The sequence below is a fragment of the Danaus plexippus genome, chromosome 14 (genome assembly GCF_018135715.1).
Source record: "Danaus plexippus chromosome 14, MEX_DaPlex, whole genome shotgun sequence".
Classification (NCBI taxonomy): domain Eukaryota; kingdom Metazoa; phylum Arthropoda; class Insecta; order Lepidoptera; family Nymphalidae; genus Danaus; species Danaus plexippus.
The window spans coordinates 3139538-3164798 of record NC_083546.1 but is presented as its reverse complement, the minus strand read 5'-3'; the positions used below and the strand labels follow the sequence as shown (position 1 = coordinate 3164798).

At 28.2% G+C, this 25261-nt stretch overlaps 4 protein-coding genes across 4 annotated transcripts; 3 read left to right on the top strand and 1 right to left on the bottom strand.

The window, feature by feature from the left end:
• Window positions 1-362: 362 nt before the first annotated feature.
• Window positions 363-2120, top strand: LOC116769637 (uncharacterized). The gene is made up of 5 exons (XM_032660778.2): window positions 363-459; window positions 530-752; window positions 935-1068; window positions 1549-1704; window positions 1850-2120. Exons 1-5 carry the CDS (start codon window positions 405-407, stop codon window positions 1996-1998), a joined length of 717 nt encoding a protein of 238 aa, XP_032516669.1. The 5' UTR covers window positions 363-404; the 3' UTR covers window positions 1999-2120.
• Window positions 2121-3747: 1627 nt separating this feature from the next.
• Window positions 3748-8546, top strand: LOC116769799 (uncharacterized). Its single transcript, XM_061522649.1, has 5 exons — window positions 3748-3817; window positions 6919-7144; window positions 7259-7368; window positions 7800-7955; window positions 8398-8546. Exons 1-5 carry the CDS (start codon window positions 3748-3750, stop codon window positions 8544-8546), a joined length of 711 nt encoding a protein of 236 aa, XP_061378633.1.
• A 6317-nt stretch (window positions 8547-14863) lies between these two features.
• On the top strand, window positions 14864-16330 carry LOC116769847 (uncharacterized). The gene is made up of 5 exons (XM_032661046.2): window positions 14864-14933; window positions 15077-15272; window positions 15376-15488; window positions 15872-16021; window positions 16176-16330. The coding sequence occupies exons 1-5, from the start codon at window positions 14870-14872 to the stop codon at window positions 16328-16330; spliced, it is 678 nt and encodes a 225-aa protein (XP_032516937.2). The 5' UTR covers window positions 14864-14869.
• A 2805-nt stretch (window positions 16331-19135) lies between these two features.
• On the bottom strand, window positions 19136-20721 carry LOC133319188 (uncharacterized). Its single transcript, XM_061522648.1, has 5 exons — window positions 20658-20721; window positions 20319-20514; window positions 20103-20215; window positions 19512-19661; window positions 19136-19357 (listed from the first exon to the last, which is right to left on the bottom strand). The coding sequence occupies exons 1-5, from the start codon at window positions 20719-20721 to the stop codon at window positions 19203-19205; spliced, it is 678 nt and encodes a 225-aa protein (XP_061378632.1). The 3' UTR covers window positions 19136-19202.
• Window positions 20722-25261: the final 4540 nt, after the last annotated feature.

Sequence of the window (25261 nt, the reverse complement as noted above, 5' to 3'; positions counted from 1 at the left end):
ATCTTTGGGTTAGTTTGAAAGTATGTACATAATAATTTCTTCTGTAAAATTGAATGCAATCAGTTATAATTACTTTTATTATATAAAATTCATACATATATATATATTTTAGAGGCACTATAAAAAAGTATATCGCATGATACATATCTCTTAATAAGACATAATTTACTTCCTTATTGAACTTTTAAATCATTAAAAATTTAAAAGCTTGAAATATACTACAGCGATGTTTAATTTTTTGTTCGTATTTGAAACCTGTCCATCCTGTTAAGATTAAGATACACTAAAATAAGGATATATAAACCATTATTTGCTTAACACTGTTCAGAATTTTTGCATCCAGTGTTACAGACAGTAAAACCTTCTTTATTATTATCCACATATTTTTTTGATTATCGGTCAAAATGAAGGCTGTTCTATTAGTGTTTCTTAATATTTTACAATTATTATACATTTCTTGTAAGTATATATATAAATAGTTTAATATTTACTGAAACATTTTAATGACGTTTCATCATTGACATTATAGCCTCACCTCTGGAGTCAAGGTGTTTTGCGATTGACACTAAATGTCTTACTGCAAGAGCACAAGAAAACGTCGCTCTATTTGTACAGGGTTTGCCAGACTTAAACATTGAAAGACTTGACCCAATGTGCATCGATTATGTTAAAAGAGACTTAGCAGGTTTAAAATTTGAGGGAAAGAATTTACGGATAGACGGTTTGGCAAAGTCAATTATTGATGAAATTAGGTATGTAGATATGTATTTTAAGCAACAGTTCTTTGAAGTATTATATACCGACTATTTAAGCGTTTCATTTAATTATATTCATTTAAATTCACGCTTACTTAAAAAAATGTTTGGCAAATACTAATAGATATATATATTTTTGTCTATATTTTGTTTTAGAAAATAATTTTTCTTTGTTGCAGTATTGACATGAATTCAAGGTTAATGAGATTGGAATTTCATTTAGATCCAATCTCTATACAGAGTAACTATAAACTCGATGGTAATCTGTTCACGATACCAATTTGTGGCGAAGGAGATTTGGTCACTGTAGAGAGTATGTTACTGATTCCTTGATCAATATATTACCTACACTTGTTTTAATAGGCACTTTTATCTTCCATTTGGCTGTAATCTTAGGACAGAAAAAGAGTTACTTACTTCTTACTACTCTTACTTGTTATTTATATAAAATTTGTTTACCCATAAAATCATATTCTCATTAGTTCGTTATTGTTGAAGTCATTTAATAGTATAAAAATAAATAATAACTTTCACAATTGTAATATGAGTGGCACTTAAATAATATTATATAATAACAATACAAAATTTTGTAAGTTTGTTTACAGTTGCGAAGATTATATACTTGTTTCTATACGTCTATTTCCTATAATATGATATCCAGCGTCTTGGAAGTAGTAACCTTAAAATCTAATTAATAAATCTGCGCTTAGACATAATATAATATACGCAATATGTATATTTGTCATTAAACTTCAATTGACAATTTATGGAAGTATGTAAATGTATGTTTTAGGAAACCTACAAGTTGATTTAAAAATGCCATTTGATTTACTTGTTGACGCATATGGCACAACGTTCATGAACTTGAAGAATTATACGTACAATTTCAACGTAAAAGACGGCGGAGAATTCAGGCTTACAAACCTGTACTATGGAGACCAAGAAAAAAGTAAGTACCTATTCAAGATAAATGATAATTGTGAAATTTTAAATAAGCTAGTCACATAGTCTTAAAATGTTTGCTGTAAATACAAAGAGCAAAAATTTTATATCCAATACGATTAACCTTGGGTATTAATTTATATTGCTTCTAGGTGACTTTGTCCATAACTTTTTGAACAACAACTGGAAGGCTATTACTCAAGTCTTTGGACCTCTTATTTTGGACGACGCTGTCTTCAAAGTATATAACGCAATTGCTACGTTTATGCGTTCAAGACCTTTGAATGACTTGCTCTTATAAAATGATACATATGAAGATTTGGAATGTAAATAAGTGACTATAATAAATCAATGGTCGAGTAATGTGGCATGGTGGCAATTAATTTTTCTAATTATTTTCTGAATAAATTTTTATAGCAAAAGTTTATATCTTTTTTTCTGTTCTTATTGTACAGTTATTTAATATTTCTTTGTAAAGAAGAAATAACTAAAAATAAAGACTACATACTTATAAAACTTATAAATCAATCAACTCATAAACTTATGTATACAAAAATTCAGGAATGTTTGATAGTTTTAAATTTTTTTACACAAACATCATGAGAACAGAGCTGATAGGTATAATTTTCCTTAAATCATTGATGAAATCAGTAATAAGATTATTACAATTTTATCATTTGCTATCAGAAATTTACCTAATCAAAAGAAAATAACGAAAAAATGTTTAAGCGGTATACCGATTAAAATAAACAGTTCCTTTTGCGATCAATTAATCTTATTGTTTTGTTTCCTTCTTTAACAAATCTTGTGAAAAGAAGCAGTATTACGTTTTTACACACATATACATATATTTTCTGTATACAAAATGAGTTGTGACGTGGCGGAATTGTATATATAATCTGCAAGTGGTCTGCCATCTTTATCAACTTCTCCAAAAGCTAAATCAAATGACATAATGAACCTCTGTGAATGTTCGTTCTGTCTATTGAGAATATGAGTAAAAATATGTAACTGAGAATTTTATAATGAACATTCAAATCATTTATGAAGTGGCTCTGGAGTCCTTTATCATCGGAGTGCAATGAGAGAAACCATATGTTTTAACTTTAATCAATGTGAACGTTTTTTAGCCTCATAACTACAGAGGTGAATATTAAATCATTTTTTAAATGACTTTATACTTACATCCAATAATGTTAAATCATTGATGTTGGAACATTATGAAGATTGATATACATATTTCAACAATATAATAAACAATAATAAGTTTAACCTATCATAGTTTTTTGTGCATATTACAGGAAAATTTTCGCAATTGTTTGGTCAAAGTCAATACAAAGTCAACTTTCGGTAATATATTACATGAGTAGAAGCATGTCTTCGCTCTGGTCTAGTGATAAATGCCCTTTGACATATAATTGTACATAGTTACCGACGACAAAATTTTAAATGAGTTACGATTGACCGAGAACAGTTGATCAAAGTAATCTTGTCTTGGTGGAACGACTACTTTTAGAATTATAGCGTAAAGAGTTTCAATTTCATATTTATATTTATTACATGAAAGTTACTGAGGGCAACAGGACAAAGCAATCAACGAGTCACTCATATTCATGAGGCTACTTGAATGATTGAAATCTTTAGCCTGTGGGACTACCTAATGGCAATAACCCGTGCCAGCATACGAATAGTAAACCGGTTCTAAGTTAATCATATCTTTAATTATGGATGCATAGAACTCCAAGTGTACTACTCTACAACTGTATTTATTCACAAATTGATCATTAACGCTCTACCATATTGGAATGCATATGTTGCGACATATTATTAAAAAAATATTTTATCCTTAAGACTTCAATTCCATAAACAGTTTTTGATAGGAGCACAAAGTTACAGGGTTAGGATTAAATGGGAAGGCCCAAGATACGGAAATATTAAAGATTTTTGTTTGGGAAGACGAGAGTGCTAAATATAAGATTCATACAATGAGTTTAGAAATGCAGAACGAGTGGTTAATCATAGGAGATTTTTGCATCCCTTTAGTACTAAAATGGCGCATCTTAATCTTAAAAGAATAGGTTTCGTCGTAAATTTGTACGCGGTAGAAGTGAGATCGAAAGGTATCGAAATCTCTTTACAATCTACTGAAAGACTTGGGCCTGTCCAGAACTATCATCAATTCATTCTTAGACGCACCTAGAAGAACCTAGAAGGCAACCCTAGAGGGTTTCTTTCAAATTTGATTAGGTACAGAGAGGAGCTTGGACGGTGAAGGTGAGTGTTTTACGCGCATTAGATAGGGGTCCCTTAAAACAACCGCTGGGTCGTAAGTCTCAGCCACTGTTGAAGGTCCTGTCCCTGCATGAAATTGCCCTGGCTGTCTCGTAGATTCAAAAAACTTTTATATATACATGTTTTTTTAGTTACAAAAAAAATCATTGATTACGTCAAATATAATAAAACAGCTAACTTACAGTTTAATAAAAAAATCATTATAATAAATTCAATATATTTTTTTTCTTAGAGTTATTAACAAAAACTAAAAAAAAAATAAACAGAATGTACAATTTACCCATGAATCTACTTTACGTATTTCACAATGTTTGGACTAATATAGATTTTAGAAAGTAAAAATATATTTAATTAAAAATTTCTAGTATCCTACCTGCTGGAACTCCACTATATATTTTTTTATTTTGCGTACGTAAATATTTTCTTTTGATATTTTGTCTTAATACACAATTTATGGTAATTTTAAGTAGGTATAGGATACTTTTTAAAGAGAATGTGAAATTCAACACCTTTTTTCTTTCTTTTTCATCATTATTTGCTTTCTTGAGGATAATACAAGAGGGCAAATAATTTTCCTCCTATACAGCAAATATGTCGCGCATTTGAAAAAGTTGCAATAAGTTTGTCTAATTTCAGGCTTTTACTCTTTTAAGAAAAATATATTTATCAAAGTTTTCTAATCAAAATATCTGCCATGAGGTTCCTTCTAGATAATACTAAGAAAGTAATGGTTTCATTTAACCTTATGTTTTTTTCCTCATAACTGTCAGCTTTATGACAATCATTAAATTTACCTTTTAGACGGCTTATTGTTAGAGTCCGGCCGCTCATAGTTCGCGTTTTCAGCACTTCGTGGTCCAAAAGTCGATGTAACTTTGAAGTGACGTACAAGTAATGGTAAAATTTTAAATATCTTTCTTTTCCTTAAACACGAGTGATTATCTTAATTTTTTAACAATGCTTCCACGTTCATAAGCTTATTTTGTTTTAGGCTAAAATTATAATTTTACAATTCATTAACAATTCATATTCATTAACAACCATTTCAGTCATTCAAGTTAACAGCGCTGTTTTAAGGTTATGTAAAATTTTTGTTTTTGAAATGGTGTGAAAAAATAATAATGAAATTGTATCGAATATTTTAAAAGAACATGCAATTATTTGCTAATAAATAAAATTAAAAACAAGATAATTGTATACCAAACAGAATTTAAGATGAATTTATTTTAGATCTTGTTTTTGACATTGTGTTAAAATACAGTTCCTATAATTGTGTGTTGTGAAGCAATTATATGTTTTTGCTATTTTTATCGAAACGTCTAAATAATTTTATAAAAAGTTTTGAGATGTTTTTAAGGGTTTTCAATCTGAAGTGAAAGGGATAAAAAAGTTCTTTATAATTACTTTTATAGCAGCGATGTACAGCGTGTATTAACAATTTTTTTTATGACTACAATGTCAGAAGAACGTTTGAGTTTTGCAAGAATGTAGATGGATTTTCAGAGGTTAGAGTTTCATCCTTATTTTTACCACACTTATCTATTACCATCGTTTGAAGTACTACTATACTGTAGTATAGTGGTATAGTATAGCCTGAGTATGTGAAGAAAAAATTTGTAATAATCCTTTTAATTGTGGGTATTAGTTTCCGGCGCAATTGAAAATCAATAGTTTGTGAACTAAATCTTATAAATGCAGAAAGAGTAAAATTCATGAGACGGATTCAAACTGTGTCTATTATGATGTTTTCAATAGATTTTTCTATTGACTTTTTTTTCTTTTTTACGTTGTCTTTATTTGAGTCTATTCACTGCTAGTGTAAAGGAAATAGAAATTTTAATAAAAATTATTGAAATTTTTCTACTCACTGTTTGTTTCTATTAGAACTTTCATGAGTATAAATGGTTAAAAATTGTTATTGTATAGCTCTTCACGCTAGGAAAAAGAAATTTTGTAAAGCTGGAAAAAATAAAATTAAAATCCTGGGACTATTTCTAGTATAACAAAACATCTCATCATTTTAAAAATTGTAAATGGGTATTGGTGATATTTTTAAACAAGTATAGACAAAAAAATACTATTTAATGCTAAATATTTATTTAAAAAAAAAAAAATTGTACTCTCTGAGTATATGTTATAAGTGGGAGTCCTGGAAACTTAATAACTCAATTTTTCTTATTTTACTAATGTACCTGATTAATGATATTATTTTACAAATTCTTCTTGAGTTTGTATTAATATGAATTATTAATTAACAAAAATATTATATTCTATTATTTAGGTATTTAAAATAAATTATTCAAAGACCAATATTTAATGATTATTCGTACAAAAATATGTCAGTTAACTTAAAATAATAAAAAGTTGTACATAATTATTTTTAAGTGCTTTATATTGCTAAAAAAAAGAATGCAAATGAAATTTAAACAAATTTTAAAATAGAACCAATTCGATAAACATTTTAGTATACACAAAAACTCTACTGAGATTTTTATTTTTTATATATTTTAAAACATTAAGGAATTATCTATATAAAGTATGAGTGTCAATTATTTTGGTAATATTTGCGTTGACTGTTGCAACTAGTATAATCTCATTTAAATTATGAGGTTCTTTAAATTATTTTTTCAAATTATAGTTCAGCTAGTTTTTATTTCTCGTGAGTATTCTCTAATTAATTATTTAATTTAAATGAAACTAGTATTTTTCGGATAAACTACGCGTGATTTATTTTTGTAAAAAACTGTCGAGACGAGATGTGCCTCACATCTCGTCTGCCCGTGATCACGGTTGCTGAAAAGTAACCGAAACGTCGGGAGTATGTAGTTTAAATATTATATTTAGTTTAAATGAATAAAACTCGCGAAAATCTCAGATCTCATTAATTATTTAATGTTTTATTTTCATATAATTTAATTTGATATTTCAGAGTCACTAGTGAAACCAAGAAAATGTTATATAACCGATACGCTTTGCCTTACTGCAAGGGCTCAAGAAAATGTGTCTGTTTTTGTAAAGGGCTTAGAAGATGTTCCTACCGAAAAGTTGGAACCTTTGTGTATTGAACACCTCCAAAAGGAAAAAGTTGGTTTGATATTTGAGGCACTAGCTGTAAGGAATGAAGGATTTAAAGATTTAGTTATAGACGAATTAAGGTAGGTTAGGCAAAAAAAAACAAATTAATTCCGTGTACATTTCGACTTATTGATTTGAATTGAATAAAATTGCGAGTTAAAATACAATAAATCTATAATACGTTTATATTCCAGAATAGATATGGCTTCAAACGTAATGCGATTAGTATTTCACTCGGATTTTAAATTAAAGGGTCAATACAAAATGGATGGACTTTTGTTTAAAATGCCTATTTCTGGAGAAGGTAATATGGAGATTACAATGAGTGAGTTTTAAAACAATACTCTATTTAATAAAGGAATAAGAATCAACTTTATTAGATTCTTTGTATTAGTTTATATAAAGCTACCATTGTACGACGAGTCGCTTGGTTATTCTTCTTACTGGACAAATAATTGTATTGTAAATGTTTTTATTCTGACTTTGATAACTAAGACATCGAGGATATTCCGATATTTCGAACCAATTTGAAACTATATGTTAACGACGACTATCGTATAAGTGCTATAATTTAAACGATGTGACATTGGAATGGGCCATCAGTCCAATATTATATTACCGTTATATTCGTGCACATTACACCCATTTATATTATTAAAAGAATTAAAAAAACGTTAAATATTGTTTCTTAATCGAAATTTTTACATAATAGAATAATAAATGTTTATTTTTCAGATAATACGAATATTGTTATGATCATGCCTTTTGAAATATATCTTGATTCTCTCAATAGAAGTTTTATGGATTTAAAAAATTTTACTTATGATTTTGATGTGAAAGATAGTGCGAATTTCAATTTTAGTAACTTATACTATGGAGATCAAGAAAAAAGTAAGTATGAAAAAAAAGTTTTCAAATGTATTTAAATTTTAAACTAAAAATCGAGTCAGCATTCAGAAATTAATTAATTGCTATCGAAATTATGATCTGTAGGTGTATAATGATTTTTCGTTTATCATACGACCAAGAATAAACGAATTTAAAAATGTTATAACGTTGATCTACAAATTGTAATATTGAACAGGTTTATGAGTATATGAGCGCTCTTAATAAATTTATAAAAATATTTTTTTATTATTATTATTCTCGAATAATTTGGTTCGTTGTTTTAAAGAAAGTTGAAATTCACATATACAGTTATGCACGTCTCTACTTTTTACGAAATTGTGTTTTATATAAATATAGATTTCACATGACCACAATTTGATATTGTTGTCATGTTTTCGGAATAATGTAAATCCGATATCAGATCTAAATATTTGTATTTATTCAGGTGACCATATTCACACTTACTTTGTTGAAAACTGGAGGCTTGTAATTCAAGTGTTTGGGCCTATGATTTTTGACGACGTTAACCCGAAAGTATTCAACGCTCTAGCAACATTTATGAGATCCAAACCTTTACAAGATTTACAGCTTTAAAAATGAAATTTGAAGATGAAGATTAAAAGTAAAATACTTAATTGATTCGAGAGGTTTTGTCACAAGAATTTAACATGAAGTGTAAAACGACAAAAAATACTTTTTTCTTCATAATTAAGAAAATAGATTTAATTTTAATCTAAATTTTAATATAAATGTTTTTGTTATATGTTTGATTAAATTAAATAAATGTTTTTTTACAAATTTAATTCTTCTTCTTCTTCATCGTTGCAAGAGTCTTTGCAGACTCGTCGTGGTCATCACGTATCAGTGATCCGTGATACATGATGACTTTCATGGGAAGAGATAGTTGCAGTGGTTTCCCCTTGCCTTCTGCACCAGCACTTTTTTGGGGATATGTAGAGACCCCAAAGGCTTGCTGTCGCCTGTTCCGGCCAGTGGTGTTTAAATACTCTTAGAAAGTACATATGACTAAAGATCACATTGGTACTTGCCAGGCTTCGAACCCGCGTCCTCAGGCATGGTAGGCAGCCTTTAAACCTTCAGGCCACCACCACATGTAAATTTAATAAGCAAAAATAATTATGTTTAAAAGCAGATGGCTTCTTACCCCGCTCGATGAATCGTCACATTTTGAAATCGGTGCACAAAAATATTTTACAAGTGAAACTGTTTTTTTTTTAAATCCAGGAATAGTAAAATAATTGTTATTGTTTTGATGACGCATAACAACATTACGCTTTATACCTTGCATGCTTTCAGTTAATATTTTATATGCAGACATACATGGATTCTCAGTTGACATATAATGATTGTTGAAGTGATGAGAAAAGTAAAGTATTTGCAAAGTATTCTTGATGGCTTGCCATCTTTGTTGCTTTTATATCATAATCTTTTTAGAGGTTCTTGACTTATTAGTTCCTTAATTTAGTTAACACATTCATTTGAACTTCCGAAGAATTCGTCATATATGTTTTGTGATAAATTATTATTATAGTACATTATTTTTGGAAAGCAAGGTTTCAATATTTACTACATTATTATTTTGCGTATATAATTTTAAATAACAATATTTTCGTTTTAACTAGTTGGAATAATCTTAAAATTATTTAAAGGTTTATAGGCTTAAAAACAAGCCGAATGTTAAAAAGATTATTAAAATTTTTAACACTTTCTCTATTTTTAGTACCGTGTATACAGATTTTATTAAACTTATAAATTTTGAACTGATGAGAAAAGTAAAGTTTTAGCAAAGTATTCTTGATTGCCATCTTTGTAGCTATTTATATCGTAATCTTTTTAGAGGCTCTTGACTTATTAGTTCCTTAATTTAGTTAACACAATCATTTGAACTTCCGAAGGATTAGTCGTATATGTTTTGTGATAAATTATTTTTATGGTACATTAATTTTGGAAAGCAAGGTTTCAATATTTACTACGTTATTATTTTGCGTATATAATTTTAAATAACAATATTTTCGTTTTAACTAGTTGAAATAATTTTAAAATTATTTAAAGGCTTAAAAACAAGACGAGTGTTCAAAAGTTAATTAAATTTTTTATTTTTGGTAAAGAAGAAATCTTTTAGAAAAAGTTTAAATTTTTTTTCTATTTATTTGGTGCACCCATAAGAAGGCATTAAAAGATAAAATACGTGTAAATAAATGATAATAACGTGGAGGTCATTTATTTATAGAATGTACTACTGTTCTGTTAATGCTAACAAAATAATACAAAAGTATTCCTTATAGTTCAAGACGCTATCATAATATTTTTATTAAAGTTATTACTTTGTTCTTTTATATATTTATATATACTATTTAGCAATGCTTGATATTGAATGAGTTGAATTTGTCTGTAGTAAAAGGTATTCGTAAACTATTAAAAATTTAAAAATATTTGATGTTGAATTTAATTTAACGCAAAGTCCTATAAACATAGACATGTTTTGTTATAATATTCTATAAAATAGTACTCTGCATTTATTTCTAAAGAATCTTTTTAGGGATATATAGTTACTTTAATGTAATGGTATTTTAACCGTTGCAAATTAACACTTAAATATTTCTAAAATTTTGATTTATATTCAAATTCAGCTTTAATAAAAAGAAGTTATATCACTTAAGGTTTATAACAATAATGTCAACATATTTTTTTACGTGATTTGTTTAGAGCTGTGCAAATAAATAATTATCAAACTTCCATATACAGATTAAATCACTACAACGTATATGGTGTCTCAAAGAGCAATCGGAAGTAAAGCATTCATTATGTTTTAATAAAAATATTAATTTATCTGAACATCCGTTAAAGAAATTGTTTCCACATGGATCCGTACGTGCTTCATTTTCTTTATAAATTTAAATAAAGTGTAATTGTTTATAACAAGTGTACCATGCTCTGTAATTCTGACTATAACCTAACTGTAACTGAAGTTTTTTTGTGAAGACTCATGCTTAAATAGTTTATTTATGAAAATATTCCGAATATTAATGTGTACTCTTTACATTATTCTTAGAATTATTTTAATAAACTATTGTTGGTATGTGTAGTAAGAAAATCTAGATTTATATCCTTGCGGGTGAAGGCTCTACTGAGGATTATTATCGGATACATAGAACGCGGATTGGTACAAAAAATATGTCTCTGGAAAGTGTTCTCATACTTAGAATTTTTTAACATCTGTTTTTATTACGAGAAGGAATAAAAATGCTATTAAGAAACAACCATTATAAACATGAATAATTGTTTTAAATGAACAGCTATAGCACACACATACGTATGGAAATATCAATTTTTTGTGAAATAATTTTACCAAAGAATAATAATTTTACCACCGAATAATCAAGCATTATCGTCGCTGTTGCGAAATAATTTTGTCTTCTTTAGTCAGAGAAATTTTAAACTCTCATTTTATAAAATATAGTAACGAGAGAAAACTATTTATTATTGAAAATTTTTAATGGGTAATTAAAAACTAAAGAGTTGTTTTTTTTTTTATTTATTTGATTTTTTTAAAGAACACGTGAAAAATAAGTTTATATTTAGTAATAGTATTATTTAAAATAACTTTATCTAAATTGCATGGGACAATTATATTTTAATGGCTATTTTTTAAGGTTTATTACAGCAACGCAACAATATTTCAAAAAATGTGTTATAAGAATCCTATCGATAAATTTGGTTTACTAAATATACTAACATGAATATTTTTGTAGCTGCTATGCACGACAAACTTTTATTTAAAAATTGAACTAACATCGCCCGCGCCGCCTCAACACCGTTGTATGATAAGATTTTATAAAACGTGTGACGTTGCGGACTCCTCAGAGCCAAGACTTGGTCGTGGAAACTTCTACTTAGCTACTACTTCGAAACCAAAACATTCTCAATCCAAGGAATATGACTTTGTTATCTTAAAATGAGGTAATGTTAGGTATAGTTTATAAATTATAGTAGGTATATATTTTCATTATAGTATTTTTTTAGTTTTCCTGGAAACTGTAGTTGAACTTAAGACTAAATATTACTGTGAATTTTTATGTTCTTATTAAGATGTGCTTTTAATAAATTAATACAATTTAGAATTTTTTGCTGAGAAACTAACCAAATTAAATTGATCCCGCTAAAACATCAAAGCTAATAAGTTAATTAGAGCAGACTAGGTGCGTATTAAAGTGTTTTTCATACTGAAATCTTTAACTTTCACAAATTATATAACAAACTTACCACCACATTTAAAAGTGGGATGCCACACAAAACGTTCTAATTCGTTTTAATGTAGAGATATGTACATTATAAAAGGGCCAACACATAATGCCACAATATACGAGACCATTGCAAAGAAATGTATTATGCAGAACTATAAAAGTCTTATTATTTCTGAGGATACTGCAGTACGGAGTATAAAAACCTGAACTTCGATACTAATGTGAATTGGTATTAATGAATTATTTTATATGCCTCCTATGTATAGTACTAATACAACAATAAATAGTACATACATATAGACATGACATACACATACACATTTCTGCATATGTTGAATACATGTATAAATGTATATACATACAAATTTTAACTAAGAGCCTAGTTGGGAGGTGGTAGAGCCTAGCTTTGGTCAAGTTACCACAGCTCGAACATAAGCTGACTCGACCGGGGAAGTACCACCCGCTCACAAGAGAGAGGCGTGAAGTAGCCTTTAGTGGCTGCGTTTCTCCGTTCCCACCCTTTCCTGCCATTTCCTTATTCCCACCTCTCCCTTTTGCTCAAAAATCAAGATTGGCAACGCATCCGCAACATCCATGTTGCGGATGTCTATGGGCGATTGTCATTACTGCCCATCAAGTAGGCCGTCTGCTCGTTTACCATCTTTCACATAAAAAAAAACTCAAGGTCCATAAACACTAACATAATCGACATTGATCAATGTAAGCTTCAATACAATGTATACGAAATTATCGGAACACATTTGTAAAATTAAAAATGTATCGTTTGTTTGTATAAACTGATAAAGAAAATAATATTTATTTCTGGTTCGTAATCATGTCGTTTGAAGTTTATATTTTGAAAATATGTTATCTATAATTATAATTATTATTATTGATTATAATCAAAGTGTAAATAATCATAACAGTGCATAATGTTAAAAACTGTACACAAAATTTATGTCAATAACTGATAAAAACACAAAAATGCTGCTGAGTATTTGTACGAATAATTGAACGTATATTACGGTCGGCTAAAATGAGTCTATCCGAATTCGAGCCAGCTTCTTGCACTTTGTCCTTAGTCAGCTGTTATCTGCAATGCTACATATGATAGATGGGGGAAGAAAATTGAGGCAATGTTATGAAAGTTACACTTTTAAACGAAGGACAACATCTGTATTTCTTTAATATTTTAGGACTTATGGCTGTAATATATCTATTTATAAGCTTCATATCTATAATATCTTATGCAATACTATAACCACTAGTAGACTATTGCATAAGATTTTGTTAATTTATTATATGCTGGTAAACACTCTAGTAGGATTTAATCATAATTTTGGCCATGGTTACGTTTTGAAAGTGTCCGTGCCACTAAAAATCTTATTAATTATCAGTTCATTTAATTAAAAGTGTAAACGAAACAAACAATCAAATTGACTCTCACATTTTATCAGAACTAACTATGAAATATTTAAATAGTGTTAAATATTTATCTATAGCAATTGACTAATAATTACAAATGTAAATGATTATTAACATTATCACTAGTAGTATAGAGAGTTAAATTAAATCAATTGTTAAATGGTTGATGTTTCTATAATCAAGGGAAGGCAACATGATTTCCCTGGGATACGGGACAAACGTCTAATATACTTATACGGCAGTTTGAACCTAATAACAATTTTAATAATAATAAATACAATATTTATAATGGAATGCCAACGAAGTTTTGTCGGAAGATGAAGGACACTCTAAAACTTGTTATTAACGAGGTATAAAAAGACTATTAACCGCATATCGTGGCAAATGCAGGTTATGAATTAAATATAGATTTAATGGAGACAAACACTTTTCTTTTGATTTTCAAAATAAGTGAATGTTAGTGTGTTATTAAAGTTTACCAGATTAAAAATGCAGAAAGGGATAAAAATATCGGTAATCGCATTTGTATGATTATTTAGATAATTTCATTTTGATATATATTTATTTTTATATTAACTTTTGTATTTGTCTTTTTTCAAAAATTTTATACAGTACAGTAATATCGATAACAATAATACACATGTCTATTGTATTTGCAATTAAAGAAATTTAAATATATATTTGCAAACAGGATGGATGATAAATAAATAAAAATATTGTGTCCAAAATTAAAATTAAAAACAGTAAAAACAATATATGAGAAAACAGTTGCTTAGAAAATAAAATTTAAAATTTATTAATTAAATAGTAGTAAGATTGCATATTAGGATTTATAATCCACTGTCAAAAGTAACATGTAAAAAAATCTGATTTCTATAGCAAATCAAATTAAGTTAAATTTTTTTATTGAATTCAAACTAAATGACATTGATGAAAGACAAAATTTATGTTTCACTTATGAATCAATCTATGAAAAATATTTTAATAATAATAAGTAAAAATAACTCATGGCGTTATAGAAGTTCTTTATAGAAAAGTATAAAGTAGTAGTAACTTCGAAAAAATCTATGGTATAAAACAAACATATACCTCCGATATCTTCGAACCCAAAAGTGAATGTACCTACTGCCTACTCCAATACACACAATCACATCCTTCGTTTATATAAAAGATGTTTTAATTACACACAATACGTTATTATTCAACTGTTTTGCACAAAGGACAAACATGCGTGCTGTAGTTTATACCTCCGTTTTTGTTCTTTTACACCTGACATATGCGTCGGCAAGGAGTAAGTGTGATACTCGACTCATAACATGGATTTTTTTTACTTTTTTCCAACAAAGTTGGCCAATATCTTTTAAAACCTACATATTTTAAAGAAATAGAAGTTTTCTACTGATTCAGGGAACTTAACTGTATATTTTTTTATAGTCAATATACCATTCCGCTGCCATGCTCTGGACTCCGAGTGTACAAAGGCCTTAGTTCAGAATCTTGTTGTTCCTCTATCTGAAACCCTAGACCCCATGTACATTGATCCTTTAAGAATTAATGAAGGAGGATTTAACGGTGACTATAGCAATGTTACTGTAACTGGAGGAAGAAACGCTATCATCGATAGTGTCGGGTAAGTAATTTTTTATCATTCACATACTTATATTGATAAAAGTTTATTGCGAGAACTTATTTACAGTAAGCATTGCCTAACCTTGTGTTTCTTTATTGCAAAGATTTGACCTCGGTAAACGAGAGATTATGATGCAGTATCATACCGATCTGAAGTTAAAAGGCAGATATAAGTCGAGTCCCATAGATGCGGGAACAGATGTATCGATGTTCATAAGTGAGTATGAGATGTTGTAGAAATTTATCAATCAGAGGACTACAATTATACGCCTTTTTTGTAATTACTGAAATATAGGAAATTTTAAAAATAAACATTAAAGTGAATGTGTGAGAAAGTAACAAAAACAATTTTCGCTGATAGATATCATAAAAACAGTATTTCATACTGATATAAGTTGATAAAACTAATATAAGTACTGAAAAAACTGATATAAGTTTTTTAAAGAAGATCAAATGAATATACTGCGATTATTTTGTCTATTAAGATTGAAATAGATTACTTTAAATCTAACTATTACTTCGTTTCTTCTTCGATGCATTGCTGGATATACATTCGATTGTTCTTTTAAAGAAATCTTTATAAGAAAACTTTTATTTCAGGAAATCTTTATGTAACACTTACAATGCCTTATGAAATCATCCAAACCGCTAATAACAATCGCTTTCTTAATTTGAAGGCCTTCAAATATGATTATGAAATCAGAGATAACATCCAATCTCACATAAGAGATTTATACTACCAAGCTTCCAGTAAGTATAATATAATATATTTAAATATCTGAACTCGACATTCACTGTTGATTTCTGTTATTTACTTGTTTCATACTATTGAGTTGTCTTCAATAACGATGTTTTTATTTTTTAATATGCATATACAACATTTTTAAAAATGCCTTTGTTCCAGACGGTGAAGGGTTTGCAGACACTAACCTACAGAACCTCAGATTGATTCCTATTCAATTGGGAAGAAATATGATGGACAAAATAATGGTTAACGTGTTTGAGACTCTGAGAGCATATTTACTTTCTGAACAATTATTGAATTTCTTCATTTATTAGGAAGCTACATTGACGATACTGTTTATGTTTTAAATATTAGACATTTATTAGAAACAAATTTATGAAACACCCTTTCTTTATAACACAGAAATTAAAGTTTCAACATATACAATTTTACTTTTATTTTACATTTATGACTATGGATTAACTAGTTTTATATTAATTTCAAGCGGATAATAATAATCCTTGCTTTTATTAAGTCCGATTTTTTTCAAATATGCTTAGTTACTATAAATATAAATTTCAATAACTAAATATATATATATATATATATAAACACATATACATATTCTAAAACAGTCCCCGCCGCGTCTGCTTGTTCGTGATAAACTCAAAAACTACTGCACTGATTTTAAAACAGTTTTTAACTACTCTATACCGTGATTCTCGAGAAGTTTGTAGTTTATAGGTTGTTATGTATTTGTATATATTTGTGTATTAAGCATATTTGTTGAATATGTCGGGAAAAAATGAGCCATCTGGAAGCTTTTAATGAAAACTCTGCCTAAATCCTTTGAGATATAACAAAATAATGTATGGTGGAATTGTTTATCTTATATAGGTCTACAGAAAAGTCCGTAATGTGAAATGTCTACCTCTTAAGGATCTATACTGTATTCATTTTACTAATTTTAAAAATTGGTATTCATGAAGCATTTATTTGAAACTTAATTACGGTATTAGTTCCTAGGAAATTACTTCATTTATTAAGCCTACATCAGTATCTAAAAATAGCTAGTTTAATAATTCAGATCGATGACCGTGTTTTTTTTTTTGTTATTTAAATAAATAGTTAATTATTTATTAAGTTTCCTGGTCATTATTTGTATATCTTTTTTATTTTATTTTTATGTACAAATAAATATCGTATTTTTTTTATATATCAACATAAAAATACAGTATTTTATTGCTTAATCTTAAAATAGGTTTAACGAGAACTGATGATAAAATTTCTGTTTGTCTTAATTAAACTAAAAAAATATGGTTTCGACCCTTTTTTTGTGAAGAAAACATGCGAAGCCGTGGCTTAATTTAACTTTTGATTTGTTATGTATCTATAAAAACAATACCCTGACTGCGGTTGACATTTGATCCATTTAATAAAAAGGATGATTGTAATTATAATTCTAATTATGTCACATTCTATTTCAATCAAAGCAGTTGTTTATTTGTTTTAATTTAAATTAATGTAATATTCCGAACTTTTGTCACAATTGTAAATCTATTTATGACTTAGGTCGTGTAACTATTAAAAAGAACAGAATAAATACCCCTATAGACAGTACAAACGTGGTACACAAGATGTTAAAAGATTTATCTTCTCTTCCAGAAAATAGACTTCTGCGAAGTACTATTCTGCGAAGACTGCATTGTAATGTAACTCTTGACTCCACAGGACGTCATCCCCATTAAGTAGATTTTCATTTTATCATAGAACTACAAATACGGCGTCGTCCTTATTTTTATTTGCTGAAGCCAAGAATTACTTGCTATCCATAAAATTGAATTCGAAATTTTAATATAATATTATTAATTTAGTAGCAGAAACCGTAGAAAATTATGACTAATTATTTTATGACGATAGAAGGAAACATTTTTAACTCAGATCATAGTCTTGATATAAACAGGATTTACGATTGCATCGAGCTCAACTATTAGAAAAATCAATGTGTTCAAAACGACATTGCTTCTAATTGCTATGGTCATTACTAATTATACTAATTGTATTTTATTAAATATAGACAATTAATATGATTGTACCCAGTAAGAGTAATGATTATTTTACTTGAAACATTATTTTTCGCCAAAGTACAGAGAGGTTACGAGGTACATTTTTCTTTGAATACTCTTATAATATCTAAGATTTTCGCGAGTTTTATTTATTTAAATGAAACTAATATTTTTCGGAGTACGTACTTTTTTACGTCGTAGTAACGTCGGGAGTAGGTAGTTTTTTACAATAATAAATCACACGCAGTTTATCCGAAAAATATTAGTTTCATTTAAACTCTTATAATATCTTTCATATAACCATATTACGAAATGTTTATTTGAATCAATCACTTTCTTAAATTTAAAATATTATACAACAATTTTTTTATATCACATTTAAAACCGACTTGAAGCAACTGTTCTTTTTTTTAATCTTATATATCTCACTTTACCGTTAAAAAAAATATATTTGTCTACGGAATATACCGGAAGGCTTTGATCAAGTCTCAAAAGTCCCATTTCTATTTAATTTATGTTAAAAATACATTAAAATTATACTAACCTTGTTGTGTGTTAGCTATCTCCACTAGAAAAGCAACTTCTTCCATTAAAACTTAGACGTAATGATGTAAGTCTGTGTTGTATGTTAAGAACGAGTACTGGAAGCTTTAATTGCTTTTTTCTTTTCAAAATAATACAATAACTTCTACATTATTTTAAGTGAATTCATTTTGAACATCCCATTAAATAGGTATTATATAAAAACTTGACACCTGTATATTATTTATATATGAATAATTCATTTATCACTTGAAATATGTCTATGAATAAGTGAATTTGAAGACTTCGCTATAAAAACGTAGTAACTTTTTTTTTACTGAGTTTATCAACAGGAAAAGGGATTAAACTAATAAACTGGCAATCATGTTTGAAAATAAATTCGAACTTTAAAAAAGGAAAGGTTATTAACTTGAAATTTATAGAAAAATAGTTCTTACATACTCGTAAATGTAAATATAAATAAATCTAGATAAAATAAAAGTAAAATTGTATATGTTGAAACTTTAATTTCTGCATTATAAAGGTGGAGTGTTTCATAAATTTGTTTCTAATAAATGTCTAATATTTAAAACATAAACAGTATCATCAATGTAGCTTCCTAATAAATGAAGAAATTCAATAATTGTTCGGAAAGTAAATATGCTCTCAGAGTCTCAAACACGTTAACCATTATTTTGTCCATCATATTTCTTCCCAATTGAATAGGAATCAATCTGAGGTTCTGTAGGTCAGTGTCTGCAAACCCTTCACCGTCTGGAACAAAGGCATTTTTAAAAATGTTGTATATGCATATTAAAAAATAAAAACATCGTTATTGAAGACAACTCAATAGTATGAAACAAATAAATAACAGAAATCAACAGTGAATGTCGAGTTCAGATATTTAAATATATTATATTATACTTACTGGAAGCTTGGTAGTATAAATCTCTTATGTGAGATTGGATGTTATCTCTGATTTCATAATCATATTTGAATGCCTTCAAATTAAGAAAGCGATTGTTATTAGCGGTTTGGATGATTTCATAAGGCATTGTAAGTGTTACATAAAGATTTCCTGAAATAAAAGTTTTCTTATAAAGATTTCTTTAAAAGAACAATCAAATGTATATCCAGCAATGCATCGAAGAAGAAACGAAGTAATGGTTCGATTTAAAGTAATCTAAAAGTTATTAACGTGAATTATCAGAGTCCGCGTAAATTATGGCTCTTTTTATTTTATTTCCATCTTAATAGACAAAATAATCGCAGCATATTGATTTGATCTACTTTAAAAAACTTATATCAGTTGTTATATGACATTTTTCCTTTTATTTTTAGCTCACGGAGGTATGAGATACTGTTTTTATGATATCTATCAGCGAAAATTGTTTTTGTTACTTTCTCACACATTCACTTTAATGTTTATTTTTAAAATTTCTTATATGTAAGTAATTATAAAAAAGTCGTATAATTGTAGTCCTCTGATTGATAAATTTCTACAAAATCTCATACTCACTTATGAACATCGATACATCTGTTCCCGCATCTATGGGACTCGACTTATATCTGCCTTTTAACTTCAGATCGGTATGATACTGCATCATAATCTCTCGTTTACCGAGGTCAAATCTATGCAATAAAGAAACACAAGGTTTGGCAATGCTTACTGTAAATAAGTTCTCGCAATAAACTTTTATCAATATAAGTATGTGAATGATAAAAAATTACTTACCCGGCACTATCGATGATAGCGTTTCTTCCTCCAGTTACAGTAACATTGCTATAGTCACCGTTAAATCCTCCCTGATTAATTCTTAAAGAATCAATGTACATGGGGTCAAGTGTTTCAGATAGAGGAACAACAAGATTCTGAACTAAGGCCTTTGTACACTCCGAGTCCAGAACTTGGCAGCGGAATGGTATATTGACTGTAAAAAAATATACAGTAAAGAACCCTGAATGAGTAGAAAACTTCTGTTTCTTTAAAATATGTAAGTTTTAAAAGATATTGGCCAACTTTGTTTGGAAAAAAATAAAATATTCCATGTTATGAGTCGAGTATCACACTTACTCCTTGCCGACGCATACGTCAGCTGTAAAAGAACAAAAACGGAGGTATAAACTACAGCACGCATGTTTGTCCTTTGTGCAAAACAGTTGAATAATAACGTATTGTGTGTAATTAAAACATCTTTTATATAAACGAAGGATGTGATTGTGTGTATTGGAGTAGGCAGTAGGTACATTCACTTTTGGGGTCGAAGATATCGGAGGTATATGTAGGTCTATGTTGTTTTATACCATAAAGTTTGTCGAAGTTATTGCGACTTTTTACATTTTTAAAAAAAGTGCCTGATTTCACGCCTTGAGTTAGTTAGTTTAAAGTTTACTTGCTACATACAAAGTCTTAAAATATTAAGTGTTTGTCAAAAAATTGTATTTACTTTATGGCTTGATTATCCAAGTATCCAAAAACTTTTCATTGTAATAATGGACAACATATAAATAGAGGGAATTAAACAGCTTTATGTTTTCAAAATAATTATTATGATTAAGATTAGTGATTAATATTAAGATCAGATTGGTATGAAGAAAAATAAATTAATTAACAGTAGATTGTAGAAGATAATTTCTACATTAGCTGGTTTATTATTCGTAGTACCAATATTACAAGCGTAAAAGCTTTAAGCTCCGGTTTAATAGATGAGTGAAAGTAATTTCCATTTTATCATTATTTTTTCCCAAAATTATTTTTGTTTTAATTCGTTATTATATCTACAACATATTGGAACATCTACTGTAATTATTCTGTTTTGGCACTGGTCCGTTGTTCTTTGAGTTAAGATTTGGTTGAAAGGAATGATTATTATAAGTAAAATATTTTTATGTCATCTATGAATTGGGTTAGGTGGTAACTTGGATATTTTGTATATAAAATATTTTTTTTATTAATTGTGCTTTATTCAATTCTGTTTATAATACATTAGTTTTTTAAAATATATCAATACATATTATAAAACAAAGTCCCTCACTACGTCTATCTGTCTGTTTGCGATAAACGGAAAAAATATTGCACCGATTATCAAACAGTTATCACCACTTGATAGCGTGTTTCTCGAGGAAGGTTTTAGTATATAATTTGTAAAGTTTTTGTATTTACTAGTGTGTACATAAACGATATTTGTTGAAGACGTCGGGAAAACATGAGCCGCCCGAGAGCTTTTAACGAAAATGCTGCCTAAAGCCTTTGAGATATACCAAATGATGTATGGTGGAATTGTGTATCTTATATAGGTCTACAGAAAAGTCCATGCTGACATATGTGTATACTTTAAGGATAACATACTATATCCAATTTTAACTTTTAAAAATTGGCATTGCTAAAGTGTTTATTGGATAGCTAATTTACATAAATACCGTATTAAGTCTTATCAAAATAAATAACGTCGTTTTCAAGCCTATACCAATTAATCTGTAAATTAATTTTTAAATCATTTAAATCGGGCGTACCATTTGACAGTTATCATAATATAAGTTTAATAATTCTCAAAATTAAATAGTCTATTTTATATATTTGTAAAGACCCCGTGCGAAGCCGAGGCTGGTACCTAGTATTATTATATATGAGTAACAGTAAAATTTTTAAAATTCTCAATTTCCGTAAAAAATATTGCGAAATATTAACTAAACGACACTTTTAATATTCTTTGTTTTACTCGAGAACAGAAGTACTCATATGTTATAAAATGTCGCTTAAGAGGTAATGCCACCTGGCGGGTCATTACATTCCTGTCAATGTGGTGCAATGAGTGGCTCAGACGTCATACTTAATAACAGGGGCCGCTTCATTTTAATTCTTTTATAAAGCGTTTTTTTAGTATAACAGGTTTTATTTTCAAAAATAAAAGTTTACAGTGATCATTTGTTGTAATGATATTAGAGTAGTCATAAATTCTGAACTTTGCCTAGGAGCCTTGAATACCCACAGTTTCGAAGTGATTTCATAACAAATAAATAATATGAGTTAATATTCAGTTTTCTATATTCTGTATTCTACAAAATATTATGTATTGTTAAAATAGTACATTTCTATTTTCTATGATGTGATATTTTATTTTTCGGATTTTAATTGACGGGTAAAAAGGGACAAGTAAAACTGTGACTTGCATATCAAGAAATAAGCGATTGCTATTTGGGTGAAGTTCAATGTCAACGGTTGTTTATGTGTGCCAAGTATTATGCCTATTTAAAATAAAGAAATCCAATGTATTAATGGTATTAGTAAATAAATTATTAATTATATTAATTATGATTTATTTGAGGAAAAATACATGAAATATAAAATTTTCACTGTTTCTTGGTGACGAGTTAACAGTCTTTACAATTTGACGTTTATTGCATTTAGATTGACGCTATTTACTGTATTATGCATGTCAACGAAATTTACTCGTAAGTTGAAACAGACGAAAACTTAGTACATCTTATCAATATATTTTATCATATAAGTTGTAGTATGTTATAAAAAAGATATAATTGCATAATTTTTTTTAAATTTCTTATAGATTTTTAATTAGGCTATATTTTGGACATAACACAAACTATGAAATTGGTACTAAATATACTTTATAATCATAAGAATTTATTTATATAAAAAAAAATAATATTAATGTTTAATTTTTCACTTATATTAAACAAACCGTAATTCAACGTGTTGACCTTATTTTTAATGGTCTTTACATTTTTTTATGTATTTTTATGCAATTTAAGCATTTTTTTATTTATTTATTATATTGATATTCATATACGCAAAAGTTTTGTTGCATAATCGAATATAGAGGCATACTAAGAAATTTTGAAATTATTTAATAAATTAAAATTAAAATGTTGCTTAGTAATGAAAGTGCATAGCTGTAATGGTTAAAAGAATTTAAGGCTGCGATAACTCTATCGATTTAACACACTATGTTACAGTGATAGCATTTGTTTTTATGGTCGCCTTTTCATGAGATCTTCCCAGTGGAAGACTATAAGACTGTCTCAACAGAAATAATCATTTCTTTGTCATGAAATAACATAATATAATTTATTAGAATGAATGATTTTAAACTCAGAGTGGCGAGATTACGGTATTTCAAACTGATTACGAGAAATAATATTGTGCTTTTTCTAGTTTGAATATCAACACTGTTTGAAATGACATCATGGTTTACGTCAACCTTGAAGATATGCAGGATAGTTTAGTAGATTTTCCTAAATTAAATTTATCGCCATTGTAGCGATTGTTGTTATTCGGAATGACAAAAAAATTTTAACTGCGTGGGCTTCGAGTCAACTGCTATATGAATAAGTTGTAGAATGTTAATAGAATAATTAAATATTACTGTAATCAATATTGATTTTATGATAATTTAAAATTTAATATTTTTAAAGTCAATATTCTATGTAAAATTAATATTAGTCACACCCAAAATTTACGTTAATATTTTAATATAAAATATTTACTTGTATTTATTCATTTTATTATTATGTTATATAATGTAAATAGCTTATATATATTTATATATATATATATATATATATATATAAATATTCGTCAGAAACTAAGGTGACATTGTTTAATCGAGTATTTTAAAGATAAAAGAGTTTTTCGACTGTTAGCTGCACTTGGCTTCATAAGTTCATGTTTATTACATATACTCGTAGTTTGTTAGGTGAAAAATGTACTTTTTGTTTTTGCTCGAGTCTTCTCATGATTTCATTGCTTTATACTAAGTAGACTACGAAACAGGTCAGTTTAATTTATAAAGTTTAAAAACTTTATCAATACAATTGCAGCGTTGTTCGTTTTGGGCAGAGTAAAATATATTCAATAAGTGGAGTACATACTATTATTACTACCGGTAAAATGTTTATACACTATACTTCACTTGTAAGTACTACAAATAATTTATATGTTTTATATAAAGAATTGAAATTTTTTTACCTAGTGATAGGAGGGTTATATTTTAACCGGTGTATGTCTAAGCAGTATAACATAAATAAATAAATATGGATTAAACGACTGTGAGCTAGTAATAGTCGAGTAACGCTAGTGATCCGGTAAATTAAAAATTATGGAATTCATTTACATAAATTTATCAAATCACTATTAATTATACATATTCCTTGTATCAAAACTTTTTTAAGATAGGAATTAAACAGTTTTCACCGAAAAAATAAATAAAATTAATCTACCCTTTTGATAAAAGAACAAAAATATCAATTATGTAGATCTAATAATTTTTTTATCAATGACTTGCATACGTTGAGGAATCACGCACCACATTAAGCTGGGTTTAACATCTCTTTAATTTTGTGATAACCCTAAGTAGAGAATCTATATATAATGAGACGAAACCTCTCAGCATTCCATGGATTCACCGCATGGGTGCAGCGTCTATCGCGTTGCAGGGAGAGGCGCTTCAACTGTGCCAGAGACTTGCGAGCCAGGTGTAGGTTTAAGAGGCCTCTAACTAAAGCGAGTTTATGGCCACCTCCACAGTCCAATCAGTTCTATCTATCTCTAGGGCTGTCTTCGATGCACGTTCTTAGAGCGAACAGATGTTAGTGCTGGACAGGCCCAAGTCTTTTTGTAGGTTGTAGAGAGATTTAGCTGTTGTACCTCTCGCTCCCAAT

Excerpts from the sequence above, each read along its gene's own strand:
- LOC116769637 (XM_032660778.2), top strand. The coding sequence starts at position 405 with ATGAAGGCTGTTCTATTAGTGTTTCTTAATATTTTACAATTATTATAC. Across the intron at positions 460-529 it reads ACAATTATTATACATTTCTT|CCTCACCTCTGGAGTCAAGG; the intron begins GTAAGTATATAT and ends TTGACATTATAG. Across the intron at positions 1,705-1,849 it reads CTATGGAGACCAAGAAAAAA|GTGACTTTGTCCATAACTTT; the intron begins GTAAGTACCTAT and ends TATTGCTTCTAG.
- LOC133319188 (XM_061522648.1), bottom strand. The coding sequence starts at position 20,721 with ATGCGTGCTGTAGTTTATACCTCCGTTTTTGTTCTTTTACAGCTGACG. Across the intron at positions 20,515-20,657 it reads GACGTATGCGTCGGCAAGGA|TCAATATACCATTCCGCTGC; the intron begins GTAAGTGTGATA and ends ATTTTTTTACAG. Across the intron at positions 19,358-19,511 it reads TTTATACTACCAAGCTTCCA|ACGGTGAAGGGTTTGCAGAC; the intron begins GTAAGTATAATA and ends CCTTTGTTCCAG.
- LOC116769847 (XM_032661046.2), top strand. The coding sequence starts at position 14,870 with ATGCGTGCTGTAGTTTATACCTCCGTTTTTGTTCTTTTACACCTGACA. Across the intron at positions 15,273-15,375 it reads GCTATCATCGATAGTGTCGG|ATTTGACCTCGGTAAACGAG; the intron begins GTAAGTAATTTT and ends TTTATTGCAAAG. Across the intron at positions 16,022-16,175 it reads TTTATACTACCAAGCTTCCA|ACGGTGAAGGGTTTGCAGAC; the intron begins GTAAGTATAATA and ends CCTTTGTTCCAG.
- LOC116769799 (XM_061522649.1), top strand. The coding sequence starts at position 3,748 with ATGGCGCATCTTAATCTTAAAAGAATAGGTTTCGTCGTAAATTTGTAC. Across the intron at positions 3,818-6,918 it reads GGTAGAAGTGAGATCGAAAG|AGTCACTAGTGAAACCAAGA; the intron begins GTATCGAAATCT and ends TTGATATTTCAG. Across the intron at positions 7,956-8,397 it reads CTATGGAGATCAAGAAAAAA|GTGACCATATTCACACTTAC; the intron begins GTAAGTATGAAA and ends GTATTTATTCAG.